This window comes from Planococcus citri, chromosome 4, assembly GCF_950023065.1.
Source record: "Planococcus citri chromosome 4, ihPlaCitr1.1, whole genome shotgun sequence".
Taxonomy (NCBI): Eukaryota; Metazoa; Arthropoda; class Insecta; order Hemiptera; family Pseudococcidae; genus Planococcus; species Planococcus citri.
In genome coordinates this window covers 47,946,759-47,967,848 of record NC_088680.1, presented here as the reverse complement: position 1 = coordinate 47,967,848, position 21,090 = coordinate 47,946,759, and the positions used below count along the sequence as shown (strand labels likewise).

General features: G+C 31.9%; 1 protein-coding gene across 1 annotated transcript; it reads left to right on the top strand.

The window, feature by feature from the left end:
• Positions 1-128: 128 nt before the first annotated feature.
• Positions 129-20,899, top strand: LOC135843428 (uncharacterized). Its single transcript, XM_065361309.1, has 12 exons — positions 129-323; positions 444-561; positions 1,724-1,880; positions 12,423-12,610; positions 12,712-12,832; positions 12,930-13,180; positions 15,409-15,522; positions 17,012-17,172; positions 17,653-17,858; positions 17,955-18,192; positions 18,503-18,892; positions 18,973-20,899. The coding sequence occupies exons 3-12, from the start codon at positions 1,741-1,743 to the stop codon at positions 19,069-19,071; spliced, it is 1,908 nt and encodes a 635-aa protein (XP_065217381.1). The 5' UTR covers positions 129-323; positions 444-561; positions 1,724-1,740; the 3' UTR covers positions 19,072-20,899.
• The last annotated feature ends 191 nt before the right edge of the window (positions 20,900-21,090 follow it).

Sequence of the window (21,090 nt, the reverse complement as noted above, 5' to 3'; positions counted from 1 at the left end):
CTCAAATAGGAAACTTGAAGCTGAAATTAGTAAAGTAACGCTACAAATGGCGAATTTTCGTACTCGAAGCAGTCGAAGTCCGAACAATAGCATACCTGGTTAGTAACTGGCACGTTTTCGCATCGGTTTTCGCGCATTCTCATCTCTACTTCCAGTTTTCTCCCCGTCTTACCGATTATCATTCAAATTCGAGAATCCGCTAGATTCGTAAACGTAAAGACCACACCGTCAGTTTCACAGTGAACTCGTGTTGTTTATGTCTTGCGGCGTGTTATGTTTTCATGTGAGATGAGCGATTTTTTATCGATTCACTTTTCGAATAGGTATATTTTCTGAGAATATACTCTCAGCTGTGTTATGTGTTCATTTTCAATACTCATATTTTCGGCGATGTGTTTGAAAATAAAATCAGGAAGTCATTGTGCTATTCTTCAATATTTCAGTTCCACCGCAAGATGAGCAGATGAGTGTTTTAAGAGCACATTTGTGTTGAAATGTTCTATAGAGTGAAGACGCCGTGCCGGAAAATTCATCGCGTTATTGTCAAATAATTGAAATTTGGTAATTAGTTCTATTCCGTTTTTTAACACTATATTTTTATTCAAGATGTGTATCCGAATGGTATCTAATCTCTGTAAAGGAAATCAAAAAACATGCTGTGGGGTGTTTCTAATATATTTTAAATTTACCATGCAGTAGATTAGATTAAACGGCCTCCTACATAACTCAGATACATCTATTTTCCGAGTTGGTAGGTTATAACTCAACTTCAACTACCTATTCATATACCCAGAAAATTTCATTTCAGTGTTCTTAAATTTAACTCATTTTCTTTTCTATTGAATATGAAAATCACTCTTTAGAAGAGTAACAAGGAACAACCGAGTATACTGAGATGTTAAGAGTTTTATGTTTAAAATAAAAATGGTAAATAAGAGTCGTTTATTGATAAGTACTTCCGTAGCGTCCATTATTTTGAAAAATTTTAAATCTTTATTAATAGGAAATAGTTTGAAAATAAAATATAATTGACCACAAACTAATATTTTTAAATTTTAAAATCAACGTGAAATCTTGTATCATAGATAAAGATAACTGATAACTCTTCTTTATATATTATGATGTGTTGAAATTTCTAATATATATTTTTTTTAAATATTACAATGGGTAAGTACTAAGTACCTATTTTTTACTTGAAAATATTGTGTTTTTTTTTATGAGTCGGATTGCAAATTTGCCCATAGTGATATCTCATCGGATTCGGATTGCTAGATAGATTTTAAAAATTTCACCAACGCATTTCCATTTTATTAGGTACCTGTAATGGGCATTACGTAGGTAGAGGTACATAAAAATAGTGTAAATGGATTACCTATTTAAGCTTACATTCATGAGATTGTACTATGTAGGTACAGGTAGTGTAGGTACGATAATGTATCGTATATCTTTTAATTCGAGTACTATGCTTTGCGATATCAAAACGTAAAAAACACGTTTTGCTGGCAATGAAGTCTACCAGTAAACCATGCTTTTTGATAGGTATCTATAGCGAAGTATTTTCCTATTCAACGTTCACGAACCAAGCTCTTAAAATTTAAAACTTGGTTTCGGATTGTACCTACCCCAATAAAAGACATAAAATAAGTAGATTCAATTTTGTTGAAAAGCTACGATAATGTCAAATTCACTACACTGATGTTACTTATTTATTTTCACTTTTCAGGAAAAAACTTGCTCAAAATGATGATGAGGTTCATTTTTCTGAGATCAGTTCGAGTGCAGAGATTTCTATTCGTATCGTTATTCGGTTTCATCGTCGCTTACTACGTATGCAGTTTTTACTTATGGGATTATGGATTAGACCTAGAAACCATTACCGAGTAAGTTGATAGTTATTTAGCTATAGCTATTGTGCTTTGTGAATTTTACTCAAACTACCCATTACCTATTTACATTGGTAGATTGAAACATACCAATTACGAGTATTTCTGCTGTATCTACTATCTACACCTTCATCCTTATTATATTTTTCAAGCAAATGACGTGTCTTTGCTGAATATTCATATTATGATTATTTTTTTAAGCAATTACGACTTGTTTCACGATTACAATTAAGTAATCTTAATTAATCGAGTTGTGCGTTTGTTTGAAAAAAAACTACCTACTGATTTTGAAAGAGTTCAGAAACTGGTCGTTAATTTGGAGCGTTCATTTTGAAACCAACGCTAAGTTGAAACGAAAACTCGATACGGATTTTTATTACTTGGGTACTGGGTGATCTGAAAATGACGCTACTTATTTTTTTTCACTGATTTTCTCAAATCCTTTAGCATCTGTCCACTTATCAAACATTTACATACCTCTTGGTTACAGTGGTGTAGAAAATGGAAAGGGAAGGAGGGGAAGAGATCTCTCCGAATGCACAAATTCGGAGTTACGTAATTATTTTCAAATCTGACTAGTGAAAATAAAGTTTTAATTAAAAATTGAAAATCGTTCAAGTAGGTAGAGCTTCATAATTATGTAGTTTTTGCTTGATATATCTCTATTGCAGAATTTATCTAAAAAAACAAAAAATGAGCACGAACCAATCAAATCGCCAATCTATTTTATAGGTGAATATTTTTATGATCTAAAATGTTGTCTTTCTTTTTTCTTTTTTTTGTTTTTTTTTCTTGCAAAACCCTTAGTTTTTTTTCAAAAACAATCGATTCAAGTTGAACTTCTCAACTTCAGGTCAAAAATAGGTATTTTCGATTCCATGTTCAAAATTTTCTATTTCATTTCAAGTTTTTCAATTTTACCATCTGTTTTTCGGTTAATTTAGGGCTACAGAATTTTTTCATTTCATTTTCACTTGATTTTATTTACAGAGGTTACGTTACGATTGTATTTTCAATTTTTATTTTTGATTAATATTTTTAAAATTTTCAATTTTCTTTAGTTTTTATGAAGTGCTTTGTGTTTTAATTCAATAATTCAGAATTTTCAATTTAATTTTCAGTTTTAAATCATACGTATTATCAATTTTTGATTTTATTTTAGGTTTTTCATTCATAACTGTCAGAAGTTTCAATTTCATTTTCAGTTTGTTATTCACAGTTATAGAAACTTAGCCAAATTTGGGGTTCTCTTGGGAGCTAAAATTGACCCCTGCAGTTTGGAGGGTCAAAGTTGAAAATTACAGAAAGGTCATTTTTTTGGAGAAGCATAATTTGGCCCCAAATTGATGAAAATGGTCCAAATTCATACTATTGGTGAGTATTGCCATTGTAAACAACATATCCAAATTTCAGATTCCTGGGCCATCCCCACCCCATGTAAGGTGGAAAAACCCTGATTTTGAGCCTATTTTGACCCCACCTCACTCTTAAAATTAACCTAAGGCGTCCCAATGTCCAGCATACAATGGGATGGTACCACTTGAGTGTCTTTAGCGGGTTTCAACCTTCTAACCCTATTTGACCCCTCTCCAGGGTTAAAAAAAGTGGATTTTTTTGGTCATTTTGCATGTTTTTTGACCTTAAGAAATCCTACAGCCCCTCTAAATTGACCTGGAGGGTCCAGATGTTCACAGTACATCGAGGGAATGTACCAAAAGTGCCTTTTGCAGGTTTCAGCCTTCCAAACCCATTTGACCTCTCTCCAGGATGAGAAATTTGGATTTTTCAGCTATTTTCAAGTTGTTTTTTTTTTCAACTTTTAGAACACCCTGTAGCTCCTTCAAATAGGTCCAGTGTCTATATTCACAGTGTTTTCAATTCTATTTTCGGTTTTTGATTACCTAACTAGGATTTTAGAGTTTTCGATTTTTTTTTTTAGTTTGATTTGGAACATTTTCAATTTTATTATAAATTTTAAATATTATCCGTAGAGTTTCATTGGTGAACTGTACTCCATTGTTTTCGACTTGGCATCTAACGTTTAGAGTTTTCTATTTCAGTTTTAGTTTTTCAATTTTATTATCAGTTTTAAATTTTATTTTCATTTTCAGTAGGTTTTTTTCGCAAAATTTTCGATTCGATTTTCGATTTTTCATTACATTTTTCAGAGTTTTCAATCTTCTCTTTAATTTTTAGTTTTGTTTTAAAATTTTCTACATTTTCCGAATTTTCAAATTTCATCTCATGTTTTATAAGTATCTTATTCCAGAAGTTTTCAATTTTACTTCGTGTTTTTGATTTAATATTCAAAATTATCATTTCATTTTCAGTTTGAAATGTTATTTGGACCTTTATTTTATTTTTTTGTTAAATTTAAAGACTTTAGAATAGAATCTTCTTTTCATTTTCTTGTAGTCAGTTCATCACAAGATGTTATGATTAAGAAGGTCCCAAAACTTTTAGGTACGTACTCGACTGAAAATTTTTGACCGGTCAAAATAAACTTATACTTACTGATGACAGTAGGAATTTTTTTAGAACCGGGTGTATATAGAATTAGAAATTTTGATATCCTTTGGAATCCCTATCATAAAAATCCGAACACTATTTGAATCATCACTTTATAGCTGTTTCCAATCAAAAATTAATTCGATCATTCAAAACGTTTTGGGCAGACTGGGCACTGTGAGAATTTTCAGAGTCGATCTCGAAGGAAAAGGTTAGAGATCTTGAAAAAGACTATGGAGGTCGTATAATTTTTACATACTTTTCGAATTTTTCACAAATAAATTTAGGAAAAGTTGAGAACTGAATTCCGTGTTGATAATTTTTGTGTGTGTGTTTTTGGTGTAAATTTCGGAGTGTGAGGATTAGAAGGGTGAAATTAAGATGCTGAGTCGAATTTCGAAGTACCTAACATACTCGTATAGGTTCTATCATGATGGTATCTTTGATTATTATTATTGTTTTGGTTGGAATTTCTCACCTTTTGATGAATCTTTTGAAAGAAGGAAGAAACATTTCCATAGTTTGTCAGCATTTAGACGAAAATAATTCGTAAAATTTTTGTTTGTCCTACTCAACATTTTGAGAGATGTGCCACCTAAGATGATCACATGTTCTATGCATCTTGAGGGGATTGACACTTCTCGTTACGAAAATCTGGCACGTTGCCATTTGTCATTTAGCGCAGACATGTATTTCGCTAGGATAAAGATAAAATGTACCTATGTTAAGTAGGTAAGGTAGAAATTGCTGCATCGTGTTTCTACGTTAACAAAAACTAGTTCCTTGCTAATTTTGAATGTAAATTTGCAAAGCATTAAAACTTAAAATAATTAACGTTCGAAATATAGTGATTATTTCGAAAGAAGTCATCCGAAAATTGAGTTATCTACTTTAGGATCACCCGGTGTATCTGTATACCCTTCCGTAAAGTAATGTGCATTGTTAAAACTGAATGCAAGTTAACCAGCTAATTAATGATAATTACCGTGCGTGTTTTTGACTTGATAAATTCACGTAAACTGTTCTATACGCGATGTCTACTGTCTAGGTATAATATGACAAATTATATCCCGTCATTCTAGTATACCTACAAAGTTTTAGCTGATTTCCCAAATGAAAAGTAAAAAAATGAAAATCGTCATTTTCAATGTACGAGCTCTGTTTACAATAGACGTACACGAAACATCAAAAATGACGATTAGGCGGTTATATTCGTAAAAATATAGGTACGAAATAAAACAAAAAAAAAACAAATCTTCAACATGTGGATCACATTCAACAAAACGATAAGGAATACAACATTTTATGTGGGATTTAAAACCAACTCGCATAAAATAATCCATAAAATACTCATTCGTATTATAATTTTTACCATCATCCTTGGTGGATTTTTTGCCACATACGTGTAAAACCTTACTAGTGTAGATATCAGTTTAACGATTTTCTTATAGCTTTCTATACAAAGTACCACTTTCTTTTTTTTCCCCCAACCGGCGACATGAAAAAGATAAAGGATTTATTATAACGCGAGGATTAAATTATTAATAGATTCAGAAACGCAGGGACGATATTTTTCAAGCTGAATCGCGTGTATGTATTGCTTTACTATTAGGTTGTAAAAGTCATCCTACGCTAATTTCCTTAAATATTTAAGAACTTATGTCAAAACGAATCGTGCTATTGATCCATAAATAACACGTTATGTGTGCTGATACCCTTACCCTATTTGTCGCCAAACATCGCCGATATTCTTCCATGTAAAGCAGTCATCTTCATGGGTCGGTCTACCTCTACCTGCCAATGTTTATTTATGCAATTTGTAGCCTATCGATTTGTCTCGACTAAAATAGCGCCATGCCAGGTTATTGAAATTGGCAAAAATCGATTTTTAGTACCAAGTTGAGAGAATCTGTTATATGTGACCGTGCATATTAAAACAGACCTTAAGCCAAAAAACTGTTTTTGAGAAAAATGGGTTTAAAGTTTTTGGATTATTTTTTTGCGAGGGGGGCTCCGCGGCTACCCTCGTAACATTCGGGTTGTCCAGGTGGTGGCAGAGATTCCAAAGTTGCTAACAATTATTCTTGTGTAAGTTGAAACCAACCTAACAGAAAAAAGTTTTTATGCATGAAAATGTTGTGCAAGTTAAAAGCGACCTAACGGAAAAACATAAATGTTTTGCAAACGCAGCCAACAAACATGCATGTTTAAGGTACTAAACATGCTCCATTGTTCTTGAGACCAACTTTTTTGAAAAATTCAGCATTTTTTACATAAGAATCCGTATTTAACTCAAAAGTGAAAAAAAAGTCGTAAGGTCTGTTTTAATATGCACGGTCACATATGCTTCTGTTTGATATCTAGTCTTAATTAATCGCAGCGTTCATCGCCCGACGCCCTGTTATCGAAATTGATCATTTTTTTACCACATATTTCTGATGAGTGACGAGTTATTTTTGAAAAGTGATAAAAAATTCATCATCTCGAACTCGTAACAGAAATGAATTCGATGTATCAAAATGATTGAAATGAGTAATGCTGAGAACATTTTTACAAATTACAAAAAACATGATGTAATTTAATGAAAATGAGTAAAAAAAATTAAATATGTAACTGTCCACCAATTGACATTATTTTCACTTCGAGCCAGAAAATTCAGTTTTTTTTTGATTTTTGAAGGTTTTGAATCCATGCACCTTTGAAGGAGGTTATCTAATATCTAAGTACTTACTGAGAATGTCACTGAAAAAATGAAAATGCCAGTTTTCCTGAAAAGATGATTGAAAAAAGTCCCAAAGTTTTCTAAAATGATCCCTGATCATGTTTCGAAGATCTGATCGAGATACTTTTGCAAATATTGACATTTCGCCCCATTTAAATGAATTGAAGGGTGAGGTGAGGCAGTGATTTGAAAATTTTATTACGAGGGTTTCGGCATCATAAAGACCATGTTATAGTGGGGATGAGGGGGAGCGGAGATGCCTAACCTGCCCAATATTATTTTTCACTGGTACCTATCTAATAGACCTTTGAGTTTGAGTAAGAATTATGAATTACCTTACCTACTCAATTTGATTCAACGCAGTTTTTCGAGTGTTTCTTCGTGTGATTGAGTATACTTTTGTCCTTTGGTATTGGTACGTAGTTAGTACTAGTACATACATTATTCTTATTAAAGTTGAAGTTATTTTCGTCGTGCCTTACACTGCCTATGGGTTTATTATTGTCGTCTTCAAGTACACGTACCTATTATTAGGATACGTAGGTAGGTATTGAACACAGAACGGTTTCGTTTCTCTTCCATATACTCGATTATACGTACGACCCATGTATTATATTTTTCAGAAGGTATTATTGTTTGGTCGTTTGAATGTAGAATTCTTTGTTAGCCATTTTCAATAATTACTTATTGTTTGAAAATCTATTCAAAAATGAAAAAATTCATCATGCATGGTAAAAAAAAATTCAAGCTGTTAAATAACAAGCATGCAATTGAAAAGAAATTCTTCATTCGAATCGAGCGTAGTACAACTTATTTTTACTCTTTTTTTTTTTTGCAACACATAAATTGTTGCCGCGTTGATAATAGATTTGTTAGATATCGGTGCATATTTTTGCGATAATAAGTAAATGTTGGCAGAAGTCCAGCGAGTCGTTTTTGTTTTTGTAAAGGAAGTGTCATAAAATAGGGAGTTGAAAGTGCGGTAGATTGTATTCTTTATTTTAAAATCTACTGTAAGTGGGCGATACGAGTACATACTTGGCCCTGTTTCGTCGAAAACAAAAAAAAAGTCGCAATATTATTTTTGGCTATTGTTTTTCAAAATTTTCATGTGAGGTAGGTTAGTAATTAACAGATTTTTTTTCAAAATTTCAAATTTTAGATTTAAAATTCGCGTTTTGATATCTTGGAAAAATATAGAGGATATGATTATGTAACGAATCTTGTAACAATAACGTAGGTAGAGGATCGATTACATAAAGTGAAAATTACAAACCCTACGTAAATCTTGATAAATGTATTCCAATTCGTAGAATTTTTCACATTGAAAGCGAATCAATTTTTGCCATTTTAATGATCAATTAAGCTAATTGAAAAAGATATTGATATTTCCATCGGACCTACGTAGGTGGCTAGGTACCGATATCATTTTGCAGCTTACTTAACTAGGTAGCTGATTTTTTCGACCGTGTCCCCCCCCCAAAAAAAAATTTCATTTGATATGCACCTCTAATCAATTTTACTGATAACTGACGTGCATTTTTAATTGGAAAAATTGCAAACATGCAAACATACTTAGTTATCTAATTGTTCATGTTACGTGCTTTGCATGAAAAAAATCTTTCGTTTACTGGAATTGATGAATTTCAAATTCATAACTAGCTATCCGTGTTTAGTTCAGATAAGAAACATGTGAAAAAATACGCTAATTTTCACGAAATCAGAATAAATTTGTAGAAAATAAAGATATAAGTAAGTAAAGTTAAGACGAATTGTGACTCACAAGGCACAACATTCAGTTCATCAAGCGATAGATTAGATATAAATTCGTCAAAAGATCAACAGCAGAATATTTCATCATATTTTGAACTTAATCTTTTTCTGCGCAGTTTTTTAATCAGGTACATACAACGAGGTGATTATTCATTTATTTATTGAATTTTGTAATGGCGAAATGTTATAAAGGTCGAGGTTCTTTAAAATCATTTGGCTAAATTGAAGTTGAAGGAGCTATAAGTACTCATTTTTTTTTAAATTCTAATAAGTACAAATCTTGAGGCCATAATCTTCGCCTCTTGGCATAACTTTTGGTGTCAAACAGGAAAGGTTCTCATTCAAAATCACGAATCTATTTTTGTAATTGCAGGAGTTACAACCAATCGAAAATTTTAGATTTTTTTAAAAAATCCGTATAGAATTTTTTCCATTATTGGAAAAGCACATCTAGGGCATCAGTCGCCTAATTCTGCTTGAAAGGGTGGGGACGTAACACAAGGGGTTTTCAAGATCCAAAAAAAAAATGGTTTCATGACCAAACTATTGTAGAAAGCTGATTTTTGAATTTATGATGTAAGTTTTCGTTCCTCCCCATTCCCTTCACTCCCTTTTAAAAATTTGGACATCCACGAATTTTGAACGAGGTCTACTCTACCTAAATCCTTCAATACAACTTCAAATCAAACCAAAGTACCAAAGGAGGAGTCCCGATAAGGCCACTTTTTGGGCCCCGCACCGTTATCGACTCGACCACTCTTAAAATGTTGTAATAAATATCCCAAATACGAATCCGTGGTTAGTTAACCGAAAATGACCATTTTTTGGGCTCCAGGGGTTCCCAAAGTTGCGAATAAAAAAAGAATTTTATGAACCACTGAATATTATTTTCAAAACCTTTTTCAGCGTTTTGATTTTTGGAAAATTTTGGAACCACCATTTTGGACCTACCCCTTTAAGCCCCGCTAAAGAGCTGCTCACAGTTTATTAGTATCTGAAAGACCTCCATCCTACCAAATTGTGAGCTCAATAAAATTTTGCGCTGGTACTCAAAAATCCAATCTTCCAATTTTTCGTAATTTCGATGTTTTGGGAACCCCTGGAAAATTAGAAACCTGCAATTTGCGCCAAACGTAACGTTTTGAAGTATATATTCAATATTCTAGATGAAAAAGTTGAATAAAGCTCCCTGTATATTCGTAATTTTGAACCCTTTTTTAGAGCCCCCCACTTTAGGCACCCCTGAAAAAGGCGTTGAAGCATATTTTTTCAAATGAATTGAAGAATTTCCATTTGAAACACACCAGCAAGCGCGTCCTAAAATTCTTTTTTTATTCGCAATTTTGGGAACCCCTGGAGCCCAAAAAATGGTCATTTTCGGTTAACTCACCACGGATTCGTATTTGGGATATTTATTACAACATTTTAAGAGTGGTCGAGTCGATAACTGTGCGGGGCCCAAAAAGTGGCCTTATCGGGACTCCTTTTTTGACTCAAGTTCGTTGAAATGTTTTCATGGTTGTGATGACCTGATGTTGAGGTACATAGTTTGTAATAAATTGAAAATGAAGAAAAAATGCCTGATATCCTTAAATTGATGAAAATGGACTTCTGGGATCTCGAAATGGATATTGTGACTGGTCCAGTAATTTAAAGAAAAGATAATAATTTACCTAGCACTAGCATAGCTCTATAAATTTATTTCATGTTGAAAAATTCCTGAAATTTTTACAAACTTCTTCACTCAATTTATTAAATTCTTGTGTGAAATTTATCAAATGGGAATTCCGTCCCACCTTTAGCAGGTGGTTGGGAGAAAGAACTAATTAAAAAACCGAAGAAAAAAATCAATTACTAAATTGAATAGGGAATAATTTTTACTCAATATATCCATAAAATGAAATCTGCTCCTCATTTCCCTTCAAAAATCTATCACTTTCAACAATAAAGGAAACTGAGCTTTGCAACTAGGTACCTAGACCTACCTATTTTTCTTTCAATTTTATTCTACAATATTTATCATTTTTTTTCCAAAATTCATTGTATGAAATTTTTTCAATGAACTGAAAATTGTCGATTGGAATGCCCAATTTATGTCAAATATTCAATTTTAAGGCCTCTTTTTACTATTTAGTATTATAGGAGGTGGATAGCGAAAAAAAAAGCTTGAAGATTTTAATAAAATTCAGTGGAGAACAAAAATTGACAATTTTTTGCATGTTTTATCAAAATTTTGTATCTTTTTATGTTTTGATATTTTTGACTCGATTATTGTTGCGAAATATTTGAGGAAAAAAAGCAGTGAAAAAATGTCAAAATTCAAACCTGCAACAAAAATATTCAAATCATTGAAAAAAAGTTCATTTTTGACAAAATTAAAACTATAAAAATTGTCTTCCAATTTCAATTTTTTTTGAAAATTTTCCGGTTAAAAATTTGACTTTGTTATTTTTTGTGGGTGTAGGAAGGGGGTGGAGCGATGGGAGATCTTTATGAAAATTGGGTTGAAAAAAGTAATGAGAAAGTAGTGATTTTTTCATAAAAATTCCATTAGATACCATGTTTATCCAAAAATAGGTATGCGATTTGCAATTTTTTAACTGCTCAGTATAACACTAAAAGTGGTTTTGAATTTTTATGGCAGTAGCCTAGACTAGATTGACGCAGGAATTTCTCTTTATTGTGCACCCATATCTGCTCTCCAGAGGTACCTACCTCCGAAGTCAATTTTTTTTCCAAATGACTTTCAACTCAAAATACGGAGTCTCCATCTGAATGTGGCCGAAATCCTTCAACATTTTTTACTCGCAATCCACTCTAATTCACGTTTTCTGACCTGATCTATTTTTACTCGTCCAACAATATAAAACACTTCGATCGAATAAAAAGTAACTCAAGTAACTCAGACTTGAAATGGCGAATAACCATCGCCTATATAGGTAGGATACTTAACCATAATCAATTTAGTTGACTCGTAAAATACTCGTATATCTGGGTACTCGTCTTTTACTTAATTACGTCCTTGAGCACAGCAGCAAAAATGTACCCACTTTATTTCATATCGCGCGCGCCTCATGAACAAAAAAAAAAAAAAAGATTCATTAAATAATTTCCTTTGTAAGTATGTGACTTTCATCAAAATGAATTTCAAGAGAGTATAGAATGAACTTATTTCATATACCACGTCGAGTATCGGTGTTGGAAATTTCAAATTATATTCGCGTACAATCGCAGGAAAGCTTTTCCGCCAGCACGAACGTGATGAAAATGTAATATCGCGACGAGCAAAAGCTCATCACAGTAATTTTATGTTTTAACGTTGACACGATTATAGAAATTTTAGAGCTAATATGCTAATAAATTAGTAGCCGAGTTGGTACCCAGTTAATTTAAATATTAGGTACCTTATCTAAGCATTTCGAGTAAAAAAAAACCAACGAGACACCTACCTAGGCTATATCTACCTACGTAGAATTTTTCATTAAATTCAAATTAACATTCCAAATTTTATTTTGCATTTTATGTTTTTTTTTCAGTTATGAAGATCAGGTTTGTCATCAACCGAAACTTGATATAAATAATTCGGAAATAATGAAATTCATGGAATACCAGCCACCTCTGAAATGTAGTGACGATGAAGACTGGGTACAAATCGAAGGTAGCACTGTCAAAATAACAGAAGCTGCGAAAAAAAAATACGGCGACGTGAAATGCAAATTTGTTGGTAAAAACTTGGCAATACCTATTATAATTAATCGTTGAGAGTATACTACGTTTTAAGAGCTACCTATTAAAGGTTAAAATTTTCACTATGCTTTTATACAGACATCATGCGTTCCAGCGACTTTGGTACATTTTTGGGTCACGAAACGACTACTCATACGGAGCACGATTTGGAAGAAAGTGATTTTTTCCGGGTCTATTGCCAAACTCAATCTGGCAAAAAGTACGAACCACAAACATACATATATAGTCGAAAAGGGTTTCGATTTAATTATAATTTACGACCGAAGTGATCGACTAATGCGAGTATGATTCCACAGATGGGAAAATAGAATGGCCGGCGCACGTTTGGATAACGATATTTTAGAACGAGTCGGATGGGAATATGTACCTAAGGATGGATTAAAACTTAACGTATTAATGTTCGGTTTCGATTCCATGTCCAGAATGACATTTATGAGGAAATTGCCCAAAAGTTACAGTAAACTGAAATCTCTGGGTGCAATAGTATTAGAAGGGTATAATATTATCGGAGATGGTACACCTCAAGCTCTTATTCCTATATTAACAGGTATGTAAGAGTAAGCATTTTATGTATTTTGTTGTTTTTGGAGTTTGAAAGTGATTTGAAGCATTTTGGAAAAAATTTTCTTATTCAAAAATCATGCATTTTTCTGGTGATTGGCAGAGAATTTTTTCCAATGATGAATGAATATTGAATACCTACTGGAAAATTAAAATAGGTGTTTTTTCAACTTACGAGTAAAAATGTTTTTGGTAATTTATGCATTTTTTTTTACTGTCAATTTCATGACTCAAATTTCAAAAGTTTAGATGCAAGTAATACATACCTAATTACTTATACTTTTAAGTCGAGAAACTTTATCAAAATTAGTTTGATATCAAATACCCTGATTTCATCAGAATGCATCATGAATTTGTTCTAAAAAATCAATTGAGAGTAGAGCTTTGAAAAATTGAAGAAAAAATTATTAGTGGAAAAAAATTACAATTCTGATTGACGATTGTGATCAAAATTCACTCCCTGGCTCAATTCTCATACTTCACCTTCTATGAAAAAATTTTGTGGAAATGGTCTTTTAGAAATTCTTTCAACTAAAAATATCTGTACCGATTGTTATTTTTGACTTAAATCTTTTTTCAGCTGCAGGGGTTAAAATACCTTACATTTTCTGAAGTTTTTCTCTTTAAATTTTCTCGTTTTTCGAGAAAATTTTTTTTGATTGAATTCTTACAAAAATTGACATAAAATGCCTTGGAGTAAGTAGTACTTTTCATGAGATTGACATCATCGGGATTTGAAGTTTTTCTCCTTTTCTTGCCTAAAGGGGAAAGGAAGATATTTTTGTGCTCAATCTTGTTGGGGGGGGGGGCGTTTAATTCTTAAATAACAATAATTTCCAAAGGTGATTTTAATGTCAAATTTTCTTTTTCACCTTTTCCCCTCGTTTTTTTGTATAGGTAACTGAAAAAAAACTTTTGTAATCGAAATAACGTCCAAAAATAAACCATTAGACCAAATTTTTGGTGCTGAATTTCAATTTTTGATTTTTGTCAAATTTTAAAAAATTCAAATCGACTTATTTTTTATACAAAAGTCGAAAATTGATCAAATTGAAGTAGAAGGCTAAAATTTAGTTTTTCCTCATTTTCGATTATCAGGATCAATTGGTAAGGCTTTCGTGCCGTTTTTTTGGAGCCTCCAGCAATTTTTGAGCTTTTTCAAGTCTCGAAGAAGTTGTCATAAAAAAAGGCAAAAATGAAATTCAACGTCTGTGAATTCGAATTGTGTATCCTTTTCACGAACTGTTTGACCAATTTATTAACAATAAATTATAAAAATCTGTTTCTTCGGGTTCAAACCCAGATTTTTTCCAGCAATTGCATACTTTCGATAAAAATTTAAAATTTCTCTTTTACAAACATGTCAATAAAACCAATTGGAATTTAGTTTGCTCTCTATTTACGAACTTAAGAACAAATTGATGATGATTCTAAAGCATTCTGCAGCTTCCAGCGAATTTCTAAATTTTTCAGTTTTTGAAAAAGTTCAAGCTATAGGTACCTACTTGTATTTTGGAGCCTCCAGTGATTTCTGGAGTTTTCCGGTCTTGGAGAAACTGTCATAGAAAAGGCAAAACTGAAGTTCAGCAACTGTAAGCTCGGATATATCGTATTTTTGAACTTTATTTCGATTAGTTTGTGCAAAAATTTTGAAAATCCGCTTTTACCAGCTCAAGTCTAAAATTTTCTCCAGCGATTAACTACAGATCTGCTTTTGAAAAAAGTGTAAAATTCTTCGTCTACGAATGCGTTAATAGAGAAAGCTTAAATTTGATTTACTTATAGCCTGCTTCAGACCTTCGAAATCATTGATAGTCGTTTTGAGCCGTTCTGAAGCTCCAAAGATTTTTGGATTTTCCAGCTCCAGAAAAGTTGCCATAAAATATACCAATTTAATCCTTTCGATCGACTTTGTGCAAATTTTTCAAAATTGTCTCATCCAGTTAAAATTTTAAAATTTTCTCCAAGGTCTCTGGTCTATTGAAAAAAAAAATGAAAAACTCTTTGTTTACGAATCAACTTTTTTTTGCAGTTCTTCATAGTTCATTTTGTTTCTGAAATAGCACCGACTCAATTTTTGAATTTTTCCAGAATTTAAATAAATCTTTCCTTGGTGAATTTGTTTGGCTTCCAATCACTAAATTTCAAGAATTTTCTTTATGTATATTGTATACTTACCTATTAATTAATTATTAATAACATTTTTTTTCACAGGGAAAACCGAGTTAGAAATGCCAGACACCAGAAAACGAATGGGCTCGAAAGCATCGCACGTAAATGTTTATCCTTTCATATGGAACGATTTCAGGAAATTTGGTTACGTAACTGGTAAATTTGTTTTCAGTCTTTCGTTTTCATACGGTAGTTATCATCGTAATATTAATAATTGATACAGTGACCTTGAAACTTGCATAAATTATCACGTTTTTCGGCCAAGAGTTCAGGTTTTTAAAACTGATACGCCAATTACGAATAGGTAATGCAGTATTTGTATAGGTAAATTTTGTTAGTAATGGCGATTAGATGTACATATAGCAGTGTAGGTACGTAGAAAGAAAACTGCTATTGACCTATTTTCATGGGAAAGACTGCAGAGTTATGATGTGGGTGGCTAACTGGCTATAATTTATCGTATAGTGAAGGAAGTGACGAGATACGATTACGATTAGATAAGTCAATTCGTGAAATGGAGTCGGATCGACAGATTTTCAGAGCAATGGAGAACTGAATAAACTTCGATTCTTTTTAGAATGATGAAATAAATATGATAACATTTTTATTATCAGCTAAAACAGTCAAATTCTTCAAAAAAGAGAAGACATAACGAAATGAAAAAAGATTTCTCAGATTATATAGGTACCTAATACCTATCTTTTCGAAGTGAGTGAAGCAATTAGGAGGAAAGAAAACCTTGGTTGTGACCTTCATTCGTTTATTTTTGAGACTTCTTTGTACCTGGTTTGGTTCACTTCCCCATTCAAATTAATTTAGTACGAGTATGTTCGAGGCTGAAATTGTACTTAATTTCAGAAAAGCCCCAAATTTGAAAACCGTTTCCCCTCTGTCCATTTCTTATCGAGTGAGCGATTTTTTTCTGTATTTTCAGAAGATAGGTACACATTTTAGAATACCTATTTGATTTAGAAAATTACATAGGAGTACAAGGCTCAATCAACTGCGTAAAATTGTAATATTGGAAATACATACATCAGAAACCTAGACCTACAAATTTATCTATGCGATGTTTTATTGTAGTTTATACACAATGAATGGTGAACTTGATACCATACCCATCCATAGTTTCTATTCACCGTAGAAAAAATTAAATAAACCCGAGATTTTTTATACTGATATCTGTTTTCTTTGCATTTCTTATTTATTTTGAGGTAATGGTGGATATTTGTAGATATCTACTGAATTTCGTGTACAAAAATTTGTAGGTGTCTATAATTGTGTTGGTATATTTGCGAATTGTGATGGGTGATGGGTCCGTACTTGATGTTTTTGCTTCACTGCTTCGAGCAACCCAAATTATGCGTTTGTTTATTCGGTTGCTTGGATTCTGCCTTATAAGTGGGAGTTGTAAATTAAAATAGGTACTTGAGGCTATTCGGTTTTTTGAAAATTTCATTCAAATTTTCCCTTCGAAAAAAAATGTATTATTCATTTACTTACGTAGGTGTCGAGGCAATTGAATTAATTTTTTCAGTTAATTTAAGTATGGAAAAGTATACGTTGTTCATTGGATAGGTATTAGGTAATGAAACTTTATGTCCCTAAATATATCTACATTTATTTGTATTGTATGGATTTTCAGGTTACATGGAAGATATGCCTAATGCTGGTGTGTTTACGTATAGACTGAAAGGGTTCCATTCTGAACCCACAGATCATTATATGCGAACGTGGTATGTCGATTCACAAGACCATTTCAGAAACAATAAGCCATATTGTATGGGATCCTTGCCAAGACATAAGGTAATTATACATTGATCTATGTGTTTAAATTCTGAAGTAATCATCAATCCAAATAATATTTCGATTGATTTTATTTCGATATACGAATGTCGATGTTTATCGAAAACGAAAATAATAAATCAAATAAAAAGCTCGAAATCAATTTGAAAATAGATAGTTTTTACGCCAAGTTTCTTTTTTCAAGTATTAGCAGGTGGAGAAGGGGGTGGTACACTCTTTTCGTACCACAGATAACATTATTATTGTATCAGAATTTAATTTCCTGTACCACTTTTTTTGTTAGGTAGCAATTTTCAATTTTTTTTGAGATACGTTTTTCCCCCAACAAACTGTAAAAAATATCACATCTGTTTGATCGTTTTTTCTTCTATTTCATTGGCAAAGAAATGAGAAATACGAACACGTCAGTTTGTTAATTCTAAGTACCTACTCATGTACATTGTACACATCTGTCTGTAACTGTATTTTTATATTTTTAAGGTGATGATGGATTATGCCAAACACATATACACGGTTTATCCAAACAAACCTAAATTCATTTTCGGTTTTCACGGTGAACTGTCTCACGATTCTTTCAATTTAATTGGTGCTGCCGATGACGATGTAGTCGAATGGATCGAATGGTTTGAAAAACGTGGATATTTAAATGATACGTTGTTAATTATGATGAGTGATCACGGCCACAGGTATATTTAATTCGAATTACCTAGCCGCTTCTTATTTATAACGCGTTGAACTTCGAAGTCATCATTTTTTTTTTCATTTGTTTTCAACTCACGTAGGTTTGCTGACGTGCGAAATACTCAACAAGGCAAATTAGAAGAACGTTTGCCATTTTTTTCGTTCACGTTTCCATCGTGGTTTAAAAATAAGTATCCGGAGGCTTACAGTAATTTCCGAGATAATGTGCATAGACTGACTACGCCTTTCGATGTTCACAAAACTTTGAAAAATGTACTGAATTTTGAAGGTCCAGGAGTTGGTACATTGGATGAAAGAGGAATTTCTCTTTTTAGAAAGGTACCTATTTTTGCAGCTTTTTTATTTCGTTGTGAAATGATTGATACTTATGCTAATGAAGGAAACTCTGGATCACTAAATTAAGCGTAGACTTATTGATTTCACTCTACAGAGGTTATAATTTTTAAAAATGGTTCAAAAATTGCGTATTAAATAATAAAATTATACGAAAAAATCAAATGCTTAGTTGCCCAATTTTATATCATATCGTAGAAATAGCACCCAGTTGCAAAATTCTAAATTTGTAAAAAAATTGAAAATGAAAAAAATTTCTTTCAAAATTGAACTAATTTTGTAAAAATGATTTCAGATACCAAAACAACGTTCGTGTCGAGATGCTGAAATAGAACCACATTGGTGCGCCTGTTTGGTATGGCAAACTATCGATTTCAATACGAAAATAATTCATAGAGCAGCGAAAGAATTCGTCGAATTTCTCAATCAATACAACTCCCAATTTACGAACCTTTGCAAAAAGTTGGATTTAGATAGTATTCGAGATGCGGCTAAATTATTACCGAATAAACGCGTATTAACTTTCAAAGGATCTCTCGACGTTGACGGCCATTTACCAGATTTAACGAATAAAATTAGAATTACGTCCGATTTGTATCAAATCAGGGTGAAAACTACTCCTGGTAACGGGTTATTCGAATTTTCTTCCATTTACGATAGAACCGACGATCGGTTCATATTTCAGGTTGGTAAAGCGAGTAAAAATTGAGATGTGTGCTAATTGTATAAACATGATTTTGCTGAATTAATGAAATTTTTCGACAGATTCAAGACGTTAGCAGAATCAATAAATACGGCGATGATTCACTTTGCATTTACGATAATCAGGAACAATTAAGAAAATACTGCTATTGTAAGAAATAGTAAGACGTGTAATTTGCGAAGAAAAAAAACTACCTACTTATTTGGCTGTGGTTGAATCAAATTTTATTCGGAGAAAATATCTCTACCATTAATATTAGTTTCGCTTCAAGGTACTTATTTTCATAAAAACTTCGTTAATGATTTTTGAGATACATGCTCGTATTGTAATCAGTAATCTATTTGTACCTAATTTGTTTTGTGATGTCTTATATGTTTACGCTCAGTATTGGTTCTCTTTTCTCTTTTTAATTTAATTTCTAATTGATGAAATTGGCGTTTTCGTTGATAAGTTCCTGTGCCTGAGATATTTCTTATGATGATCAAGGTTACCAAGAGTGTCGCTTAGTAGATGGATAAAAATGCTTTTTTTGTACTACTTTTTCATCTGCCATATTGTAGGTTATTCCTGATTCATAACAAAATTTAGCGGTATAAATTTGAAAAAAAATTACGAGTTATTTGATGTTCCTAGCGTAACACCAAAATGTTACCTACCTACATTTCTTTTGGCATCTCGATTAATTTGTTTTCTCCTCTTTTAATATTATAGTTACTTTTGGTCCTCTGTATAGCTTAGTTTTCAGCCAATCGTGGTATTTACTTATTCGTTAAATCTCAATACAGCTTGAACCATATTGTCTTCCACAAACGAGTATAAAGTTGAAAATCAATATTGATGTGTTCCTTCGAATCACTTACCTAAACCATCCATCTTAATTGTTCTTCGAATATCGTCCTTAAATATATTTTCATTGTACAAAAATACAACGAGATTGGCTGCCATAATCAAGTAACTTATGTATTTTTATTTTTATGGAAATTCTACTTATAATACCTATTCAGTTTTTTATTTGTTTTTATGTCTTATTTTTTAAATTTATTTTTTGTTATTTTACAGCGAAATTTAAATTTATCGAAGCATAGGTATTTAAATTATATTTACGATGAAAACGTTCATTTAGATGATCTCTTAAATTTCATAGGTTTTTTTTTACAAGTTCTGAAGAGTGTTCTCAGTAAGTTTAGGGAAAGATTACCTACACAGCCAACATGCCTTGAATTACCTACTTGATGTGTTTTTTTTGCTCCACTTTAGATTTGCTGGTCTTGGTATTATTCAAAAATACTTACTTACTTTTTTTTAAAAATTGAAATCATTAAATTGGTCCATTTCTTGTTTGAGTCAGTTATAAACTAAGTCATATTTTACTAAGTTCGTTTTGATCTATCTATACTTATGAAAAGAAAATATGGGTTATTATTTCTTTTCTTTTTCTCTTTTCGCGTACTATTATTGTTAAGAAATTGTGCATTGGACTTGGTACAAGGTGGAATAATACCTACTTGCATAATTAAGTCGTATTTAATTACGTAAGTTCTGTGAAAAAATATATATTTTTCTTTTTTGCCCTTACAATTAGAACTTTTGGATTTTTGTACATATTTTTCATGTAATTTGATATTGTGGATACGTTTCGAACAAGTTTTTTTTATTCGTTTTATTTTATATACTCGTACGTCGAACGATGCACGAGCAATATTTCCAGGTTGAATACGATTTGTTTTCATATTATTACAATTACATTCTGGTAGAATAAGTTAAGAGGAGTATGTTAAGTATATTATGGTAAAACAAGACGAAATGCACGAGCATTTAGTAACGTTAATGGGTACGAATTTATAAATCGTCGTGCATACCAAACGTTTTAAATTTCATATTGTGATTTATTTTTTTACTTGAAAGTATTTTTTACTGTAATGAAATACATACGCTAGTCTTGTTTAGAATATATAAACTATTTTGAATAAATTCGTAATGAATTGAAAATTTGCGTTGTTCATTTCATGAAAAGGTGTAGCTATGACAAGGGAACCTCTCTGGATTATTATTTTTTCAGGGTCACACGGAGATCATATTTTGGTGGCGGTGTTTTAAATGCACGATTGAAAAATTGAGACTTCTAGAAGCGTTCTAATTTTTCAAAAAGAGTTAAAACTTGCTTAAACCGCTCAAATGGC

Bases quoted from the DNA above. Each gene is read 5' to 3' on its own strand.
- LOC135843428 (XM_065361309.1), top strand. From the start codon at position 1,741: ATGATGATGAGGTTCATTTTTCTGAGATCAGTTCGAGTGCAGAGATTT. The intron at 13,181-15,408 runs GTATGTAAGAGT...TTTTTTTCACAG, and splicing joins TCTTATTCCTATATTAACAG to GGAAAACCGAGTTAGAAATG. The intron at 17,173-17,652 runs GTAATTATACAT...TATATTTTTAAG, and splicing joins GATCCTTGCCAAGACATAAG to GTGATGATGGATTATGCCAA.